Source organism: Rhipicephalus microplus, chromosome X, assembly GCF_043290135.1.
Source record: "Rhipicephalus microplus isolate Deutch F79 chromosome X, USDA_Rmic, whole genome shotgun sequence".
NCBI lineage: Eukaryota > Metazoa > Arthropoda > Arachnida > Ixodida > Ixodidae > Rhipicephalus > Rhipicephalus microplus.
The window spans coordinates 225871666-225890942 of NC_134710.1; the positions used below are offsets into that span (position 1 = coordinate 225871666).

The 19277-nt window shown below is 42.5% G+C and overlaps 1 protein-coding gene across 5 annotated transcripts in view; it reads right to left on the reverse strand.

Moving 5' to 3' along the window:
- LOC119187516 (serine/threonine-protein kinase 31) overlaps positions 1-19277 on the reverse strand; it is a 280654-nt gene that overhangs the window by 175516 nt on the left and 85861 nt on the right. For all 5 annotated transcript variants that reach the window (XM_075878712.1, XM_075878711.1, XM_037435655.2 and 2 more), the window contains 3 exons: positions 14067-14193; positions 3102-3167; positions 1442-1645 (listed from right to left, as the gene is read on the reverse strand). In XM_075878712.1, the coding sequence (XP_075734827.1) occupies positions 1442-1645; positions 3102-3167; positions 14067-14193 (397 nt within the window). The remainder of the gene's footprint in view (positions 1-1441; positions 1646-3101; positions 3168-14066; positions 14194-19277) is intronic.

The following is a 19277-nucleotide window of genomic DNA, read 5'->3' on the forward strand; positions in this document are numbered from 1 at the left end:
CAGTGATGACGGATCTAAGGAGGTCGACTCGTCATGTGCTTCCGTCTTGCGCCGCGCCGCGAGTTCGCAAGCTGGTAGCTTTCGCGATTAGCCGATTGGTTCTGGCAACACGACAGCGCGTTGAATTTAATGCAATGCAATGATCGCGATTGCGAAAAAATTTTGATGTTATAAGAAGTAGGATTCGCAAGCAACTCTTTTGGATCAGATAATGCAGAAGTCCTACAAAACGCTAGTGTGAGCAAATATGGCCATTCCAGGGAGAAGTGCTTTTTTTAACCCATCCCTTCACGTTGAAGCTGCACTAATACTCGCCGAGATAGCAAGCGTGCCAGTGATCACGACCACCCTTAAAATCCAACTTCATTATTGTTACTCGAGCAATCCCCCCTCTCCCCCCGGGCTATATTTATGCTCGTTCAAGATGGGTGGTTTACTTTCTGTTTTCTGTTTGAGTATTCGATGGCAGTTCTAACAAGCGGCAGATGTTATCTTATGCAATTTCCAGGAGATAGGAATGGGCAGACTCATTTGATCTATGCTTCAGCAACACTCGTGCGCTTTTCCTCGCTCGTGAAAGTTGCGATGTGTGGGGGCAGGTTATCTATTTGGACTTGTTACGAAATATGGTGAAGATGCCAAAAACCCGCCAACAGTGTTCATTTAATTGCTATCACAATAATAATGCAGTTTTCTTACTGTATTATAAGTGTTTTGGGTTAACTCTGCTTTTAGTTTCCTTTTTGTTTAAATTGAGCATTTATTTTCCAAATTATGTACCAAACTTGCATATAACGAAATCCTCTTTATAACTAATTTTTCTAGGAATTTATCAGTTTTGTTATATACAGGTTTAACTGTACACCTAATTTTAGTGCATATAATTTTAAGAGCCATATAAAGTTTTTTCAAGAATTTATCTTGCCGTCACTCATGAATAGACCATGCGCCTAGAACAACTCACTTTTTTTTTGTCACTTTATGGTGACCTTAAAAAAACTCAGACTTTCTTTTCTTAAATAAATTCACCATAAAAATTAAATCAGTGATTAAAAAAAAATCTACCCCAGCGGGTTGCATCTGGCAAAGACATTCGATCCTCAAAAGGTTGATATTCAACTTCAGTACAAAATAAAAAACTACAACTTTGACCTTCCATTTTCTATTTCTAAAATGAATATAAGATGGCAGAATTGACAACAGTAATCTTCAGTCAGTCTTTTTTTTTTTTTAGGCGTCCCTTTAAAGGCCTTATACTATTGTTGACAACAGTAGTTGTCAGTCAATCTTTTTTTTTTAGACGTCCCTTTAAAGGCATTATACCATTGAAAATTTCCTTCTGTACAAGGCCACTATGCTAAGGCTTACCTATATAACATGGTGAAAATGAATTCACACAATCATACAAACACTAACTTGATAACAAACATATATACAGTACCAGGTCATTGCACTTCCGAATGGCATCCTGTGCTTCTTGATAGCGAGTGACTGCAGTATCAATGCTGTGGGTGGGCACTGCTATCAATGAGCATTCCTCATAGACTTCCAAAACTATCTCAAATATGTCCTTGACATGAGGGTCACTTGAAATCTGCCCTCTCTGATGCCTCACTTTTTCCAAAAGCTCAAGAGTATGTGCCAGCTGTAGTGAAAATGAGAACACAATAAATATGGTAAACAAATAGCATTATCCTACTACAAATGATTCCATCAAGAAATGAATGGACACATAGGTATGAGCAATGTACTAACATGAAAAAATACCTCATGCCCCAAAAAGGCATATAGCCGAACAATGAGGCAACACATTTAAAGGGTTCCGACACCAATTTTCGAAGAAGCTGAGTTTACTCTGCAGACAAATCTCTAGTACAAAGCAAGTATGATGCTACATTATCAATACTAGTTTTAGTTATGTCAGGCAACTTTTGTGCCACCAATGTATGCACGGTGCAGAGCTGCCATTGACATGTCACAATATCTTGCACAATCCCATGACGAGAAAAGCTCATTGTGTAGTGATATCAGTGTACATTAAAAAATAAAAATTGCTTCAAAATATTATTTTTCGGCGCATTCCCAGTATATCTTCAACACTCTTGAGTGTGACACACAACAGAATAGACAACTGAAAATGTTCGTGTCATTCTCTCTTACACTTTGGGGGTCACTGCTGCAAGACAAACAAAATTTAAAAGTACCTAAGCGCCACATAGATGGCACGCTGACATCTGCTTTAAATGTGTACATGTCACCGCATACGCTGCCTAAGTATGGACTGACACGTACACGGCGTCATGCATAGGATCAAGAAGGTTGCAATGCACAAAGAAGTACCTGTAGCGTTATCGATATCTCACAAGTTGGGCTGAATATGCTGACTTGCTAATAGAAAAGGACCCAAACAATTTCTGCGCAGCACAAAATACACTCAATAGTTTGTAAAGTGTACTGTGTGGTGTACAAAGTCTTGGACTGCAATCAAACACACCATATTTTCGCGTGCATAAGCCGCCCCTTCATATAATTAGCACCCCCACTTTCAGCTCGCCAAGAAAGAAAAAAAAAATCCAGAAGTATTGCCTGCATATTTGATATATAAAAAAGGCTGTACAAAAGTTACTGCACAAACAGTAGAAAGTCCATGTCGCTACATAAAACAGTGCAGCCATCACGGCTCGCACGGAATCCCTGAGGTAGGCCTAGCTCCCTTGACAGTCGCCCCGCTTCCACTTGGGCCATATTGGACGATACGGAGCGACCCCGGCTTCTCAAATGTTTGATGAACTTTACTAGCTGCACCTCAAGTTAAGGGTAGGTTCCGGTCTTATGGCCACAAAAGGACCTACGATCCCGATGCGCGCTTTATAGGCTTTATTCTTTCTCCACTGGTGAAAGCAGGACTCATACACATCGTGCAGTCTTTTCGCTTTATGATTCCAGAATTCCTCGGCCGTGGCGATGATCGAAGCCCTCTTCACTATAGAGGTCTATTCTAATGAGGTTATACTGTAAGTGGTCTAAACTGTATCTTCTAAATCGGTACACAGATAAAAGAAAAATTACCATGTATGAAATAAAAATACTGAATAACTCACCTTTGAAAGAGAGTTGTCTTTGGCTTGGCAAAGAGCATTATTAGAATCAATTTGTGCTTCCAAAGCCTGTACAAAACAACGCACAATGATGTTAAATATTGCCACAGCAAATTTACACACAGCAGGTTATATTGAATTATAACATTTTTAGCTCTAAACACATTACCAATGTAAGTCGATACAAAAACTTGATGTTGCCGGGCACATAACCCGTAAGCAGGATAACCGCTGGTCATTAGGAGTAAATGACTGATTCCAAGAGAAAAATGTGTCAGTAGCAGACAAAAAATTAGGTGGACAATGAGACAAATTAGTCTTAAATACCAAAATATCGAATTACGTCTTATTTAGGCCAAGCAACAAACCTTGTGATAATGAAATTACGTTAAAATTTCAGGACACCATTTCAGAATGCGTAAAATGTCAAACATTCTTAGGTGTGCGGTTTGAAGATGGTATGTCCTGGAACACACACATAAACAAACTTACCTCCGAAATAAGTAAAGCAGTTGGTTTGTTATTCAAATTATCAGATCTAATTCCATAACACCTTAATAAGGCAATATATTATGCTCATTTCTATTCCCGCTCATCATACTATACACTAGTTTGGGGCACCACAACGACTACCAATATCAATAAACTGGAGATAATGCAAAAGAAAGTTCTCAGGCTATGTGAGAATTATATTTAGTGAACTGAAAGGCTTACCAACGAATCATTTATTTATTCAGCATAATTTACTCAAAGAGAGTCAATTATATGACTTCAAACTTCTTCTGCAGGTGAATAAACACAATTTGTCAATTGAGACACATGAATTATCTCCCCACACTATTCACAGTGTGCTTACAGGAGATTCTCAGAGGCCTAGAATGGGAAGACTTAGGAATAAGAGTTAATGGAGAGTACCTTAGTAACCTGCGTGCAGCCGATGACATTGCATTGATGAGTAACTCAGGGGACGAATTGCAACCAATAATTACTGAATTAGACAAGGAGAGCAGAAAGATAGGTATTAAAATTAATATGCTGAAAACAAAAGTAATGTAACATCCTCAAAAGAGAACTGCATATAGAGATAGGTAGCAGTGCACTTGAAGTTGATAGCCAGTGATAGAAACCCCCAAACCAGAGAGACTGGCACAGTTTGGAACAATTACGTTGATTTTTATCAGTATGACACAGTGAATTCAATTTGGTGCACCTTGGCGCAGGAGTAGAATCACTGACAATGGCCACACTTAACAGATTTTGAGGCGGATGTGACCTGATAGCGACATCATCTCTATTAGGAGGTCAGTGACGGCAGTGATGTTTATGGCCACGCAAGTGCACGGCTCCTGTCACCAGAAACACATGCACTTGGGACTTGGCGCATGCGCAGTACTGCCACTCGAGCATTTTTGGTATGCAAGCCGCTTGGGTACCCAGCACTGAAACTGTAGTAAACTGCAAAAAAAACTATACTTTGAAGAATTTGTTTCTGCAGCCAAGTTATTCTCTGGATAGTAAAAAAAACACCATAGCAATTATTGCTTTGATATTTGTGATTTTATATTATTTTGTTGTTTTCCCAGTCACCATTATACTTTTAAAAATATTTCTTTTTTACAACAAAAAAAATGTAAAAATAAAACTTTGGATACAAGAACTACCGTAATTATTCGAATCTAATGTGCACTTTTTTTCCGGTTAAGCGAGTTCATAAATCGCATGAGCGTTAGAATAGAGTTCGAAAAAAAAAAATAGTACGGTCATTCTATTAACATCGGCATTTCCAAAATGGCCGTCCCCTACGTGCGTCGGCATAACGCGTCGGCCATTTCTGCCCATGTGTTTCCCATGTGCGGCACTTCGTACGTGTGCAGAGGAGTTCGTAATCTTGTAGTTCATTAGCATCGACGGCATAGAAGGGCCGACTCGAAAAACTCGACGAGTGCACCACGATGCCGCTTTTAAAAGAAAAGTCATCGCGTGTGCCGAAACGGACAGAAATCGGGCCACATCGCGGTCGTTCGGAGTTTCCGAAACATGCGTGCGGGACTGGCGGAAAGAAAAGCAGAAGATTGTCGACAGCAAAGATTCCCGCAAAGGCTTCAGTGGACCACAGCAGGGTCGGTTTCCGCAAATTGAAGAGCTGCTTGCCGAGTATGTGCTTGAGCAGCGAGCGGCACAGCGGCCCGTGACGACAGAACTGCTCAAAGTGCGGGCTATGCAGTTAGCTTTAGAAAAAGGGCTAACACGGAGCCAGTTCACAGCGAGGAGGTACTGGCTAACTAACTTTAGGCTAATTAACTTTAACCTTTTCCCTCCGAAAGCGAACGGGCATGGGCCAAAACTTGCCAGAGGAGTACAAAGAAAAGCTTAACAGTTTTCAGAGGTTCGTCCTAAACTTGCGGCACAACAACGGCTACCTGCTTAGGCAAATCGGGAATGTTGATCAGACGCCTCTTTGCTTCGACATGCCTGGCACCACAACCGTCGAGAAGAAGGGGGCGAAGCAAGTTCGCGTGCTGACATCGGGCCACGGTAAAACTAGAGTGACGGCAATGCTCCGTTGCACGTCAGATAGGCACAAACTTCCCCCGTACCTCATATTTAAACGGAAGACGCTCCTGAAAGGAGTCGTTTTTCCGAGTGGTGTGATCGTGCGGGCCAACGAGAAAAATGGGTGCACGTTGCAATCTATGTCTTACTTATTTTTACCGGGTGCACGTTACAATCGAGGGTGCGGCAAAATCGAGTAAATACGGTGTTTATTTGCTCGTGAGTGAAGTTAGGAGCACAACATGATGTAAATTACATCCTAATGTGGGCAAAACTTGAGATTTTTTTTTTTCATAAGTTTAAAAACTTCACTCGTCTAAAAATGATTCTGATGCAAAATATGCCTTCCACAGAGTACATATTCATTACTCAGATATTATTATATAAAGCCACACTCTAATAGCTAAAATGGAAACATTTAACACTGAAGCTTATACGGCAGTAAAGTTGCCAGAATATTGTTGAGCTTCAAATACTTCACACAAACACCTTTGTTCATTATGTAAATGAAGTTTAGTATTGCAATGAGAAATGACACTCTATGAATGAATTTTCAGACAAACAACACTCCAACAACATTCTATGAACTTTAAGAAGCTACAAACATTTTTTCTTTCTGAAATGGCTGGTACTTTTGGCCTGGAATGAGCCACAATCACAAATTCATACCTGATAACCTTGGAGCCTTGAAAAATCAGTCTAATGATGATGATATATGGTGTTTTTTGGCGCAAGGGCCATTTGATGGCCAAAGAGAGCCAGTTCATGGGACAAGGAATGTGGACAATGATTGTGATTAGCGGCTGTATAAGGGCCATAAAATTCCTCGCAGTAAGGCGGGTAAAAACATACAAGAAATAAAATCATGACTATGCCGTGAAAGGTGTGTGTGGTGTGAATAGGTGACAAAAATTGGTGATAATGAAAAACGATGGTGGACATGTATGGCATTAGCACAAGTACCTCACTCGTTCATACCCTTGCGTCCAAGGGCCGTGAGGCAAGTGCTTTCTTGTGTAGCCACCGCAGCGAAAACCTCTCAGGAGAGGTCGTGCTACGGAATGCCCGGGTATATGATATGAAAACTATGAATTTCTTTTAAAAACGCTAGCAATGATTCATAACTAAAAAGCGGTTCCCTACCGACGAACATTGCAGGGTGTAAAGGTATATGTTGTCGGTAGGGTAATGGAAAGTGTTGTCTTCTTAGAGTGTCTAACTGTTTACATTGAATTAAAACGTGAAGAACTGTTAATGCCTCACCATATTTATCACACAATGGTGTGTCACCACCGGACAAAAGATGTGTGTGTGTGTCGTGTATGTGTGTCCTATCCTGAGTCTTGTTAGTGTTACCTCTGTTAGACGTGATTTTGATACTGGCAGCCAATGACCAAGGTGTGGCTTAATAATGTGTAGTTTGTTTTGTGTGTGTGTATCCCACTTGCTCTGCCAGTAGTCCCTGAGATTTCGTTTGAAAGAGGGTTTAAGATCAAGGGCCGGGATTAATATGGGTGTAGAGGCAGTGCTTTTGTGGACGGATGCAGCGAGCTGATCCGCCCTCACGTTGCCTTCGATCTCACGGTGCCCTGGCACCCAGCACATTACTACATGTTGTTTGAGTGTGTAGAGTGTGCACAAAGTGGAGTAAAGTGAGACAAGGACCGGGTTTTTTTTGTTTTTTAAGACTGTGCAGAGCCGTTACCACACTGAGGGAGTCGGTGTAAATTACAGCTTTTGGTATTTGTAATTGTTTGATGTGTTTAGCTGCCACAAGTATCGCGTAAGCTTCCGCTGTGAAGATACTTGTGCCTGGATGTAGAGGGCTAGCATCCGAAAAGTATGGGCCGACAGCAGCGTAGGACACAGAGGAGTTTGACTTAGAGGCATCTGTAAAGAACTCAGGACGTGTGTATTTGTGATGAAGTTCCAGGAAGTATGTTCGAATGCGGGCAATAGGCGCATGTTTAGTAATTTCTAGGAAAGACACATCGCAATCTATAGTCTGCCACTGCCACGGTGGAAGGTATGCTACAGGAGCCATTAAACTGTGTTCAAGTGACACTTCAGTTTCTTCAGCTAGACACTTCAGGCGAACTGAGAAGGGCTGCCTCATCGAAGGCCTGTTTTGAAACAGAGTTGAGCTCGACAAATCATTAATTGTAGAGTATGAGGGGTGCTTCTTGTCTGCTTTCACCTTAAGAAAATATACAAAGGACATCTAAGTTCTCTGTAGATGAAGCGACCATTAATTTGATTCAACGTAAAGGCTTTCTACAAGGCTGGTGCGAAAAGCACCCGTAGAAAGGCGGATGCCCAAATGGTGCACGGGGTCCAGCATCTTCAAAGCACTTCGAGTTGTAGACTGATAAACAACGGCCCCATAATCTAAGCGGGTGCAAATGAGGCTTCGATACAGATTCATGAGGCATTGCCTATCACTACCCCAAGTAGTACGTGATAACACTTTTATAACATTCATGGCTTTTAAATATTTTGTTTTTAAATACTTGATCTGCGGTACGAAGGTCAACTTGTTGTCCAAGATTAAGCCTAAAAATTTATGCTCGGCTTAGACAGACGTTGCCCGTTCAGTCGAATGTCAGGTTCCGAGTGCATGCCTCTCTTTCGAGAGAACAAGACAGGTGCTTTTTGTGGGTTAAGTCGAAATCCGTTTTCATCTGCCCATTTGGAGACCTTGTTTAAACCCAGCTGAACATGCCGCTCACACATTGCCAAGTTGCATGACTTGAAGCCAAGCTGAACGTCATCGACGTATGTACAATAGAACATATTGCAGGGGATGGACAAGTGCAAGGAATTCATTTTGATAATAAAAAGTGTGCAACTAAGTACACCACCTTGTGGCACGCCTGTTTCCTGGTGTCTCTGATTTGTGCCTCGATACGAACAAGGTGGTCTGTGGTGGATCTACTTTCTCGAAACCCGCACTGAAATGGGTCGAGCAAATTGTTTGTTTCAAGGATATGTACGAGTCGGCAGTTTATCATTTTTTCGAAGACTTTGCACAAGCAGCTTGGAAGTGCAATAGGCCTATAACTTGAAGCTAAAGAAGGGTCCTTGCCCTCTTTCAAAATGAAATAATAATAGCCTCTTTCCAGGAGATAGGGATAGTGCCTGAAAACCAGATAGCATTGTACAAACAAAGTAAGGTTTTTCGTGTTTCTGCTGGTAGGTTTTATAACATTTCATACACCACACTGTCAGAACCTGGGGCAGAAGTACTGCAGGAGGTTAGAGATGTTCGGTGCTCAGCTAGACTGAAAGCTTGGTTATATGCCTTGTATCTAGTGCATTTGTGTTCGAGTTTCTGCTTTTCTATTCTTGTTCTGTATTTTTGGAAAGTGTCAGTATAGTGGGACGAGCTGGATACCCATTCAAAGTGTGCACCGAGGAAGTTTGCCTGATCTTCCAAGGTGTCACCCTGAGTGTTTACGAGTGGAAGTGTGTGTACTTGTTTTCCTGCTATCCTACCGACCATGTTCCAGACTTTAGCCTCCTGTGTGTATGAATTGATCCCTGACAAAAACTTCTACCAGCTTTCTCTTCTGGCCTGCCGACGCGTTCTCCTGCCTTGAGACTTTATTTTCTTGAAGGTGTCGAGATTTTCGGCTGTCGGTGAGTTCCGAAGCAGCCTCCAAGCTCTGTTTTGCTGTTTGCACGCGTTTTGGCATTCAGAGTTCCACCATGGCACACGCCGCTTACCAGGGTGTCCATTTGTTTGTGGGATGCATTTTGTTGCAGCATCAATCAAAAAAATTACGGCATATTCACGGGGTGAATGATGATGAATGGGCGAAGCTCCGGAGGGATTCATCGGTAAACTGTGAATCTTCCGTGTAATTCACCCAGTCGATCATCATGTAAAGACGTGAGAAACGCTGTGTGTGTATATACACAAATCAACTTTTATTTGTTCTTAGACGATGGATGGCTTGCGATGTCCCTTCATTATGACGGCTTTATGGTCTGTGAAGTGACATCATTCCTATTTTATAAGATCTCGCGTCTTTCATCAACTACAAGTACCGCTTTCTAGTTTATAACATCTTGCATCTTTTCATCATCAGCTACAAGTACCACCATCTAGTAAACACTACAAGAACTAAACGAGAGGTGGCTACATACAGGAGACGGTACCGCCATCTAGTGAACACTGCAAGAACTAAACTAGATGTGGCTACATACAGGGGACGGTACCGCCATCTAGTGAACACTGCAAGAACTAAACTAGAGGTGGCTACATACAGGCTACAGGGGACGCACAGCCCACGCCCTAAGGAGCTTCGCCCCTAAAACACTGTGAAGTAGTTGACAGCAACATCAATGTTCAAAGTACATATGTCATTCCAACCTAGACGAGCGATGGTCTGAAACTGTTCCCAGTCGGCTCTGTTTATGAGCCACTTGGGAACACGTGGTGGACACTCAGTTACTGTAGTTGTGCTCAAAACTACGGGGAAGTGGTCACTTCTGTACAGATTACTGACGACTTTCCACTGGAGTAGAGGCACAAGAGATGGAGATACTATGCTTAGGTCTATGGAGGAGTAGGTGTTATTGGCGAGATTATAATAGGTTGGTTCTTTTCGATTTAGGAGACACGCGCTCGACGAGAGAAGGAACTGTTCAATCAGTCGACCTCGCGCGTCATACCGAGAGTCACCCCATAGCCTACTATGCCCATTAAAGTCTCCAAGGAGAACGTAAGGTTCCGGAAGTTCATCAATTAAAGAGTGTAAATCACGTTTTTGCAGCTGATAGCTAGGAGGAATGTAGTGCAGATTGTGATCAGTTTATCAAAAAGAACCGCTCGAACAGCCACTGCCTCAAGAAATGTTTGTAGTTGTAAGTGTGTGCATGCAATTCCTTGATTCACTATGATGGCAACATCTCCGGATGATGTCATGGCATCAACACGGTCCTTTCGGAAAATAACGTATTTACGACGAAAATTTGTGTGTTTTGAATTAAGGTGTGTTTCTTGTACACACAGCACTTTTGGTGAGTGTTCGTGTAAGAGTTCTTGAATGTCGTCAAGGTTTCCGAGAAGGCCCCTGACGTTCCATTGTATAATTTGAGTGTTCATGGTGAATGTAAAATAGTGCTGTGTGTACGAAAACGAGTGGCTGTTTAGACGGGGAGTTTGAGTTCACTTAACAGGGCCGTCACCAGGCCCAGTTATCTGCTTTTTTGTTTTCTTGGCGCGCTCCAAGGAGCCACGCTGCTCTTTCGGCACCAAGGGTACCGACGTATCCATTGCCTCCTCGGAGGCACTGGATGCCCACACGTGCGGGCTGTTAGATCGGGCCTCGCCTGGTGAGGCCTTCAGACCTGAGGACTCTGGAGTCTCCGGTCTCTGTTTGGAAGTAAGCGGCGTAGCCTGGGCTACAGCCGCCTTGGGGGCAGGTGCCACAACTACCGGCTCGGTATGCGCGGGCCGAAGGAGTGGCGAGAGCTGGTGCGGCGGTGCCCCCTGACGCGCCGCATCAGCGTATGTAGGTCCATAGAATGGTGCTACTCTTCGCCGTGCTTCCTTAAATGAAATGTTCTTCTTCACCTTCAACGTAATTATTTCTTTTTCTTTTTTCCAGTATGTGCAGGAGCGTGAATATGCGGCATGGTTTCCTTCGCAGTTTACACAGTGTGGCGGTTGTTTGCAGTTCTCAGACACGTGGCCTAGGACTCCACATTGTGCACAAGTTTGGCGACCACGACAGGTTTTAGAGCCATGGCCATACCTCTGGCATTGGAAGCAACGACGAGGGTTTGGTATGTACGGCCTGATAGATGTCTTCGTGTACCCTGTTTGAATAGATTCCGGTAGTTTACTGGATGCAAACGTGAGTATTAAGTGTTTTGTTGGTGTTTCATTATTATCTCTTCTGATGATGATTCTCTGTACATTAGTGACATTTTGGCGCTTCCACCCCTCCAAAAGTTCAGTCTCAGTCAAGTCAAGTAAGTCCATGTCAGATACCACTCCGCGAGTTGTGTTCATTGATCTATGTGGTGTTATGGTTATTGGTATGCCACCGAAATCTGAAAGACGGTCTAGCTTTTCAAATTGTTCTTTGTCACGGATTTCGAGGAGAAGGTCTCCGCTAGCCATTTTGGTTACCTTGTATCCTATGCCAAGAGTTTCGGTAAGACATCTAGTAACTACGAAAAGAGAGACGGTCCTGGCTTGCTTTTCAGTTTTTTCACAGTGGATAACATGAAAGTGAGAATATGTTTCTTTTGGCTGGTTGAAAAAATTTATATCATCGGTGCGTACCCGCTTTAAGCCGGTACGATCAGGCAGTAAGGGGAATGCTCTATGCATGCCTGTCTTATTTTTGTTCAGCAGCGTTGGCGGCCACCCACCACGGAGCCCAACGAGGGGACGCTACAAGTTTGCGGATGCTGAAACCTGCAGACGCCAGCCGTACAACGCCACTATAACCCAATGCGCCTAGACCAAGGTAGGCTATTTGCACAGGGTTAAACCTAGCCGCCAGGAAGTTTGGAAGTAAACGGAAGAGAGTAGAAGACCGGACAGATAAATTGTAAGAGATAAAGACGAAGATGTAGGGAGAGAGAGATAGGAAAAGGCGGCTGCCGATTTCCCCTGGGTGAGTCGGCCCAGGGGTGCCGTCTACGTGAAGCCGGTGCCAAAGGGGTGTGTTGCCTCTGCCGGGGGGCCTTAACGGTCCAATCACCCAGCGCCGGCTCAACCCCCAGGATCCCTTTTCCCTGGACACGGCAAAGTCGCGCACAGCTAGGCGTGGGAGGGAGTAGAAACTCCCCGTTAGCTCGGGTTAGTGGTGTCGCTACACATCAAACGCCTAATTGCGCAGGCGCCCCTGCGGGGTGAAAAATCAGTCTAGTCGCAAAACGATGGGGTGAAAAGGATCCCGAGAACAGAAAAGCTGATACAGCCCAAAACGCTTATAATGATCCCAGATATAACGATCTATCCATTATAACGACCATATTTCCGTGCACTTACGATTTTCCTATGCTACCCTTTGAAATTGAGTTGACATACAGCAAACATTTTTCAAAGCCTTCTACTTTCACAACGAACACTTCCAATACGGTCGCAGAAAAAATACAGCGCACACAAAGCAAAAAAAAAAAAGAAGTTAAAACAGGCTAAGGTTGCACGGCGGGCTTGTTGGTTATTCATGTTTTTCGAGGTATAGCACATCCAGGACGGGACAGAGAAGAAGACATAGAACACATACAGGGCGCTAACTTTCAACAATGCAGTTTAATCCGAGATACAGCAATACGTACTTGTACCCAAACATGACGCGTCACAACCACGTGCTAGAACCAGAAAATTGTGATCTACTGCAACTCATGCGATATCTAAATAATGCAATACTTTCAATAATAATGATACCGATGGCTTGCTTATACAGGCATCCCCAAACTTAGCAATGAATTTCGCTTCCATAATGAGCCTTGTCATTTGGTTAGTGCTTCTTCCGATTATGCTGGTGCGATTAAAAAGGGGTTGGCACCCGCATTCTTTGCAGTGAATTGCAAGAAAACCCTCAGGCTGTGCCTTGGCCACGTTATTCTTGTGTTTGTTCAGCCTATCATTGATGCATGGTAATTTACATTTATTCATTTATTGCAAATACTTCAAAGTTTTAAGTAATTTAAATTCAAATTGAAGCAATTTGAATACTGTAATATTCGTTAGAATACTTGCACAAGCCTATGAATCCCGTCTCAGTACGCCATCTGTATCTATGCCTAACAATGGCTTACATGACACATCACATGTACAATACCCTGAAGACAATAGTAGCTTGTTCTAAAAGTACTTTTCTGTTTCCCCATAGGTGTTTTTTTTTTTCGATGTCCAAGACTTCCTCCAAAACTTCATTGGAATCTCAATGACTGATTTCCCCAGCTTCCACGACATGCTGAGAGAGAAGCAAAAGAACTAGAATGGTGTTTGACCTACTGAATAACATCAGCGGTCCAGAAGGACTTGGAAAGCAAGAAACGCAAGCTTCAAGTCATCTATAGCTGGCTATCCATGCGAATAGGTGTAAAGAAGGAAAACTCAATTTGACGCACCTAACTGTTGCTGCAGCAATTCAGTATACTCACATAAAAAGGAGCCTGAAGGGGCCAGAACAATATGTTACATTTAATTCGCCTTTTATTTACTGAGAGATGAGAAGGGGTGCAGAATACAAGCACAAAATCAATCTTGTCGGAGGCATTTGTTCCATTTAGACAGCAGTTCCATTGAAGAGATTTCTGTTAACAGCAAGTCTACTGACATAATCAGACACAAACCTTGACTCCTTCTATAGTCTTCAGCTGAGCCTTCAAGAAATTGTTCTCATCACTGAGCTGCTTCACAACAGCTACTGCAGTATAACTTACTTTAAGTGTTTCCGTCTGTGTGCTTCGAGCTGAAACCATCCGCAGTTTAGGGAGACCCATCAACACTGGCTGTCTGCAAGCATTATGAGGCACCACTTGCTCTCGTTGATAGAAAGTAGGCCTGAACCTGCAATAAAATTCATACTGTCATTGATGGGAGTGCTTAAAGGTATTCAAGAGCTGCCTTTGTAGAAAGAAAAAGAGCAGTTCAGAGCAGCAGAACCATGGTACAAAGCTGTAACCCACTGCTGATGTGCAAGTAAGAATCTGCACATGCAATTTAGATCAGATTAAACTTCAGAGTAAATAAATGTGCATTTAGTATTCACATCTTGCATTGACTGAATTCACAAAAATGGACACATTTCAGGCCTACTCTGAGATATTCAAAATTCCTTGCTTTTGCATTCCGAGAGCTATGATTACAACAGTGAAGTATGTATTAAAGTAATATAAAATATCCCATGAGCCATGAAATGAATGACATTAACAGGAAAAAAAAAAGATTGTTACAGAGGAACTAAAAGTACCGTGAATGATTCTCTTAGCCACAGTAAGAAATTTAATTACATGAATTGCACATAAGAAATAATAAGAATTACATACTGAGCAAGTTAGTACCTAATATAGTATAAATCGAGCATAAAAACTGAGACAACAAAAAATTTTTTTACTAAACAAATATCGGAAAGAATCCCACTGCAAGTACCTTGACCCATAAAAAAATCTGAGACTATCATTGCACAAAGGAAAAAGTATGTGTTAAATTGAGAGAAAAAAAGCTGAATTCTATAAGTAGCAATACTTTTATGATTTAACCCAACAATCAAATAGAATGCGATACTATTGTGCATCTAAGGTATATCTGGCGCAGCACTCGTTTTTGGAACGCAATAGGCATTTTTGGAATGCAATAGGCATTTTTGGAATGTACAATGATATATGCAACTTAGCTTTGTTGGTCAGTAGGTGTCGTCAAAAGATTTCTCGGATCTACTTTAAAGAGACGAAACCAATTTTTCACAACCAATTTTTTACAGCACGACACAGAGCTCACCCTTCAAAGTGTTTGTAGCTGCAGCAGCTAATACCAAAGGAATGTTATTTTACAAGCAGTATTTTTTTATCTAAAAGGCTCTAAACACAGATGCATCTTTCCTTCAGGAACGCTAAATATGGATAGCGATGCTGCCAGCTTTTCTCGCTATTTCTGAAAGCTGTCATCATTCTGCTTTTGCAGGAATTTTCGTAACTACCCACAACAGCCTCCATTTTAGGCTTTTCAAATATTTCTGAAAAACACTGCTACACTGAGATGATTCAGCATTTTACACCTTTGTATTTACAGCGTACTGTGTGTGCCTGCACCCAAGGTTGCCAGCGCCTGTGCCATGAATGGCTTGTTCCGGTGTCGTTACTATCGATACACGAGCCAAGCAAAGTCACAAAAAACGTCACTACTCATATGCGCGACTGTGTCTAGTAGCATACACATCATTTCTGAGGCAAAGTGAGGGTAGCAAAACTACGTCGCTCAAAAATCTCAGCAATCTGGATACAGCGTGCATGGCTGCATGAGCACCCTGAAAAGCTGTTTAAAACGCGCTGACGAGCATGGAATCATTACGCCATGCGAAGGCAGCCCAACTTTATTGCATACTACTAACGCAAGCCTATAGGTACATGCTTACGGAATGATATCTCAAGTGTCAGTGACAGAGGATATTCAAATGTACAGTATCTTCTGTGGACAAGCCACAAAATTAACCCATCTTTTCTCTGGAGTGAAAACTAACGCGATCACATATTGCAGCCCTACGGGTGCTAGCTGTTGTATTTTTACCTTTCTTTTACGATGATGTCTTAATGCTTCGCTATACTATGTACTGCCTAGTGGACTGTTCAAACAGCAAGATAGCCATGACAATGCTGGCAACAAGGCAACACCAGCTTTGATAAATTTAAAATGTATTGGTTAGCTGATGAAAGAAATGTATTGACACAAACTGGTTTCGCCAACAAGCATATAACACTTCAGTTTGGAAATGACCAGCCAACACAGAAGAGCTCTTCAACCTCAATTCTTATTTCCCTGTGTAATTTAGATGCTCTACCTGTGAAATAACTATGACTTGCCAGACAAAATTTCCATATGCAGGTTTTTGAAAAGACTGAAGTGTCACACGTGCAAAAGCATGTATGATCAATCAAAACTCTCTTTTCGTTCCGGATTAACAAAAGTGGTGGTTCACATAATAAATTTGTGTAAGGTACTGCAACGGTATAAAATGGAAAGAATATATATTGAAAATGAGGGCCACTGACACTGCTCCATGCGCCCACGAAAAAGTTCAGTGTCGCCACACAGGAATCGCTAGGCGGGAAAGCCCCAACAGGCACCCCTAGACAAGGGAGGAAGGAAGGAACAAAGGGAAGTAAAGACTGGGAAACTAGCCAGCTCTCAGAATTGGTTATCCTGCACACAATTGGGAAAAGTTGCAACACCGGCATGCGGCCATGGAATAATCTGCTCTTGTATGTTCTGCAGATCCACGTCTTGTGCCTGGAGCTATGATCAGATGAATGGTCACCGGAAAGCCTACTGCCGCTGATAATGTCACCCGACACCAATCAGCACAGCCTTTAATTCCGCTGCACAGGCGAATTTTCATGAATTTGGTGGCTAGCTCAAGTTTCGGTTTTTGGTGCTTTGAACTATACAGCCAAATCGAAAGTTACAGGCGAGGCCTCAAGATATGCCCCCAATGTTTTCAGTGGCATTGGCCAAGGTTGCACCGCCGGCATGCGGCCACGGAATAATCCGCTCTTTTACATTCTGCAAGTTAATAAAAACATTCTTATTCCAAATGCACCGCAATTTTTCGGTGCCTGGTAATGTTGCCTTGCCACAGAGCCTTTTGTGATGGAGTGGCAGAATGTGTTGAAGCTGCATGTGTGTTGGTATTACTTCCGAGTGGGCATAATGATTTGCACCCAGGACTTAATGATTCTGCTATGCAAGAGCTACTTAAAGGTCAAAAATAAATGCTTGAGGTGATGGGAACAGTTAGCAAGAAGCTCGGCGACTAGATTGCTCGTACAGATCAGAGGTTAGATTCAATTGAAAGTAAACTGAAGCGCCTTGCTGGTAAAAGTGTAAAAAACGTGAGAAAACAGTGGATCAAGTATAGGCAGGCATTGTTCAGATACAAGCGAAGCTTGATGATCTTGAAAACAGAAGCAGGCGTAATAACTTGTTTGTATATGGGTTGAAGGAAAGTACCAGTGAAACGATTGAATCACTCCGTAAAAGTGTTCTAGACGATATTTTCACTACTACAGAATCAAATAAAGTGACACCAGCACGGGGTTCTTGTGTTTTTTTAGGAGTTTTCAGGGCTTTGACCACGCTTAGGATATCTGTGTATATTACCGCCTTTTGTAATTTTATCTGTCTGATGTGTTTTACGACTGCCAGTATTGCGTAAGCTTCTCCTGTGAAAATGCTTGCATCAGGCTGAAGAACGCTGGCCTCGGAAAAGGATTGGCCTACCGCTGCATATGACACAGAAGTGTTGGACTTGGAGGCATCTGTAAAGAACTCTGGGCATGTGTATTTATGTTATAGTTTTAGGAAGTATGTATGCGTGTGTGCAAGTGATGCCTGCTTTCCGACTTCCCCAAAAGAGACATCACAGTCTATAAGCTGCCACTTCCACGGTGGCAGATATCCAGCAGGAGCCATCAAACTTTGTTCGATAAGAGGCCCACTTGTTTCTTTGGCCAGGCCCCTTACACAGATTGTGAAATGAGAGGGGTGTTGCTTGTCTGCCTTCACCTTCAGAAAGTACACAAAAGACAGGTAACATCTCCGTAGGCGAAGTGACCATTCATTCGAATACACATACAGGCTCTCCACTGGGCTAGTTCGAAAAAAACCCAAAGAGAGGTGAATGCCTAGATGGTGGACAGGGTCGAGAATCTTTAAGGCTGATAGTGTCGCAGACTGATAGATTATAGCACCGTAATCTAGGTGTGTGCGTACGAGGCTTGTATATAAATTCATCAGACATTTCCTGTCACTACCACACAGTGCGTGACAACACTTTCAAAATATTCATTGTTTTTACGCACCAGTCTTTTGAATACTTTATATGTGGGATGAAGGTTAGTTTTGTGTCCAATATTAGTCCAAGAAACTTGTGCTCTGTCTTCACTGACAGAGGTTGACCATGCAGGACAATGGGGTTAGGATGGAGGCCCCTTTTTCGGCAAAACAAGACGAAAGTGCTCTTTTGCACGTTGAGTATAAACCATTCTCATCTGCCCACTGAGATACTTTGTTCAACCCTAGTTGAACCTGAAATTGGCACATTGAGATGTTGCACGATTTGAAACCAATCTGTACATCATCGACATATATGCAATCTGTACATCATCGACGTATATGGTTATTATTATACGACTCCATAATATAACCCACATGCAGAAACATCGCCGTTCTACCTTCTGCGAACACCTGCCACTTGGTCGCCAAGGATGGCCCCCAATCAACTATTCGTTCGTAAGACGGACTAGTGGCGTACGGGCATCACACACAAACCACTGTGACACATAAGAAAGGTTCTCGAAATTCTCCACACACTTGTAGGTTTACACTGAATTCTCGTTCAACTGTTGCCTGGCCGTGACTGGGGGCAAGCAGAAACATTACGATGATCCATAACTCAGAGTAGCTTCAAGAGAACTTCAAGAGGTCAAGGTAGAACTCATCCTGTCTATCAGCACTCTTGTTATACGCCTAAGAATATCTTTCTGCTTGTGCAGAAGCTCCATGAAGTCTACCAACACAGTGTCTCCAAAGTGTTCAGCTATTCTACCCGCACCAATGAGGGCATCTAACACTTTTCTAAAACTTGACAGACATTTGTCGGGCTTTGAACGCATCTACCATGGGTCTTGTGAAAAAAGGCCCCTAACAAATGCAAACTTCAAGAGGCTTTCCTCTAGAACTTTCTTTGTGGCACTGATCAAAACTATTTACTTTCTATCCGGAATTGAAACACATCCTTTGAGCTTACTTGAAGATTCTTGATAATTTGCTCGACTTGTAATCTTTATTTTGTATAAGCTCCCTCCTAGTTATTCGCAATGTGATTGTGTTCTTACGTTTCTTTTTCTTTTTTTGCCAACACAGTCGATCTGTGGAAA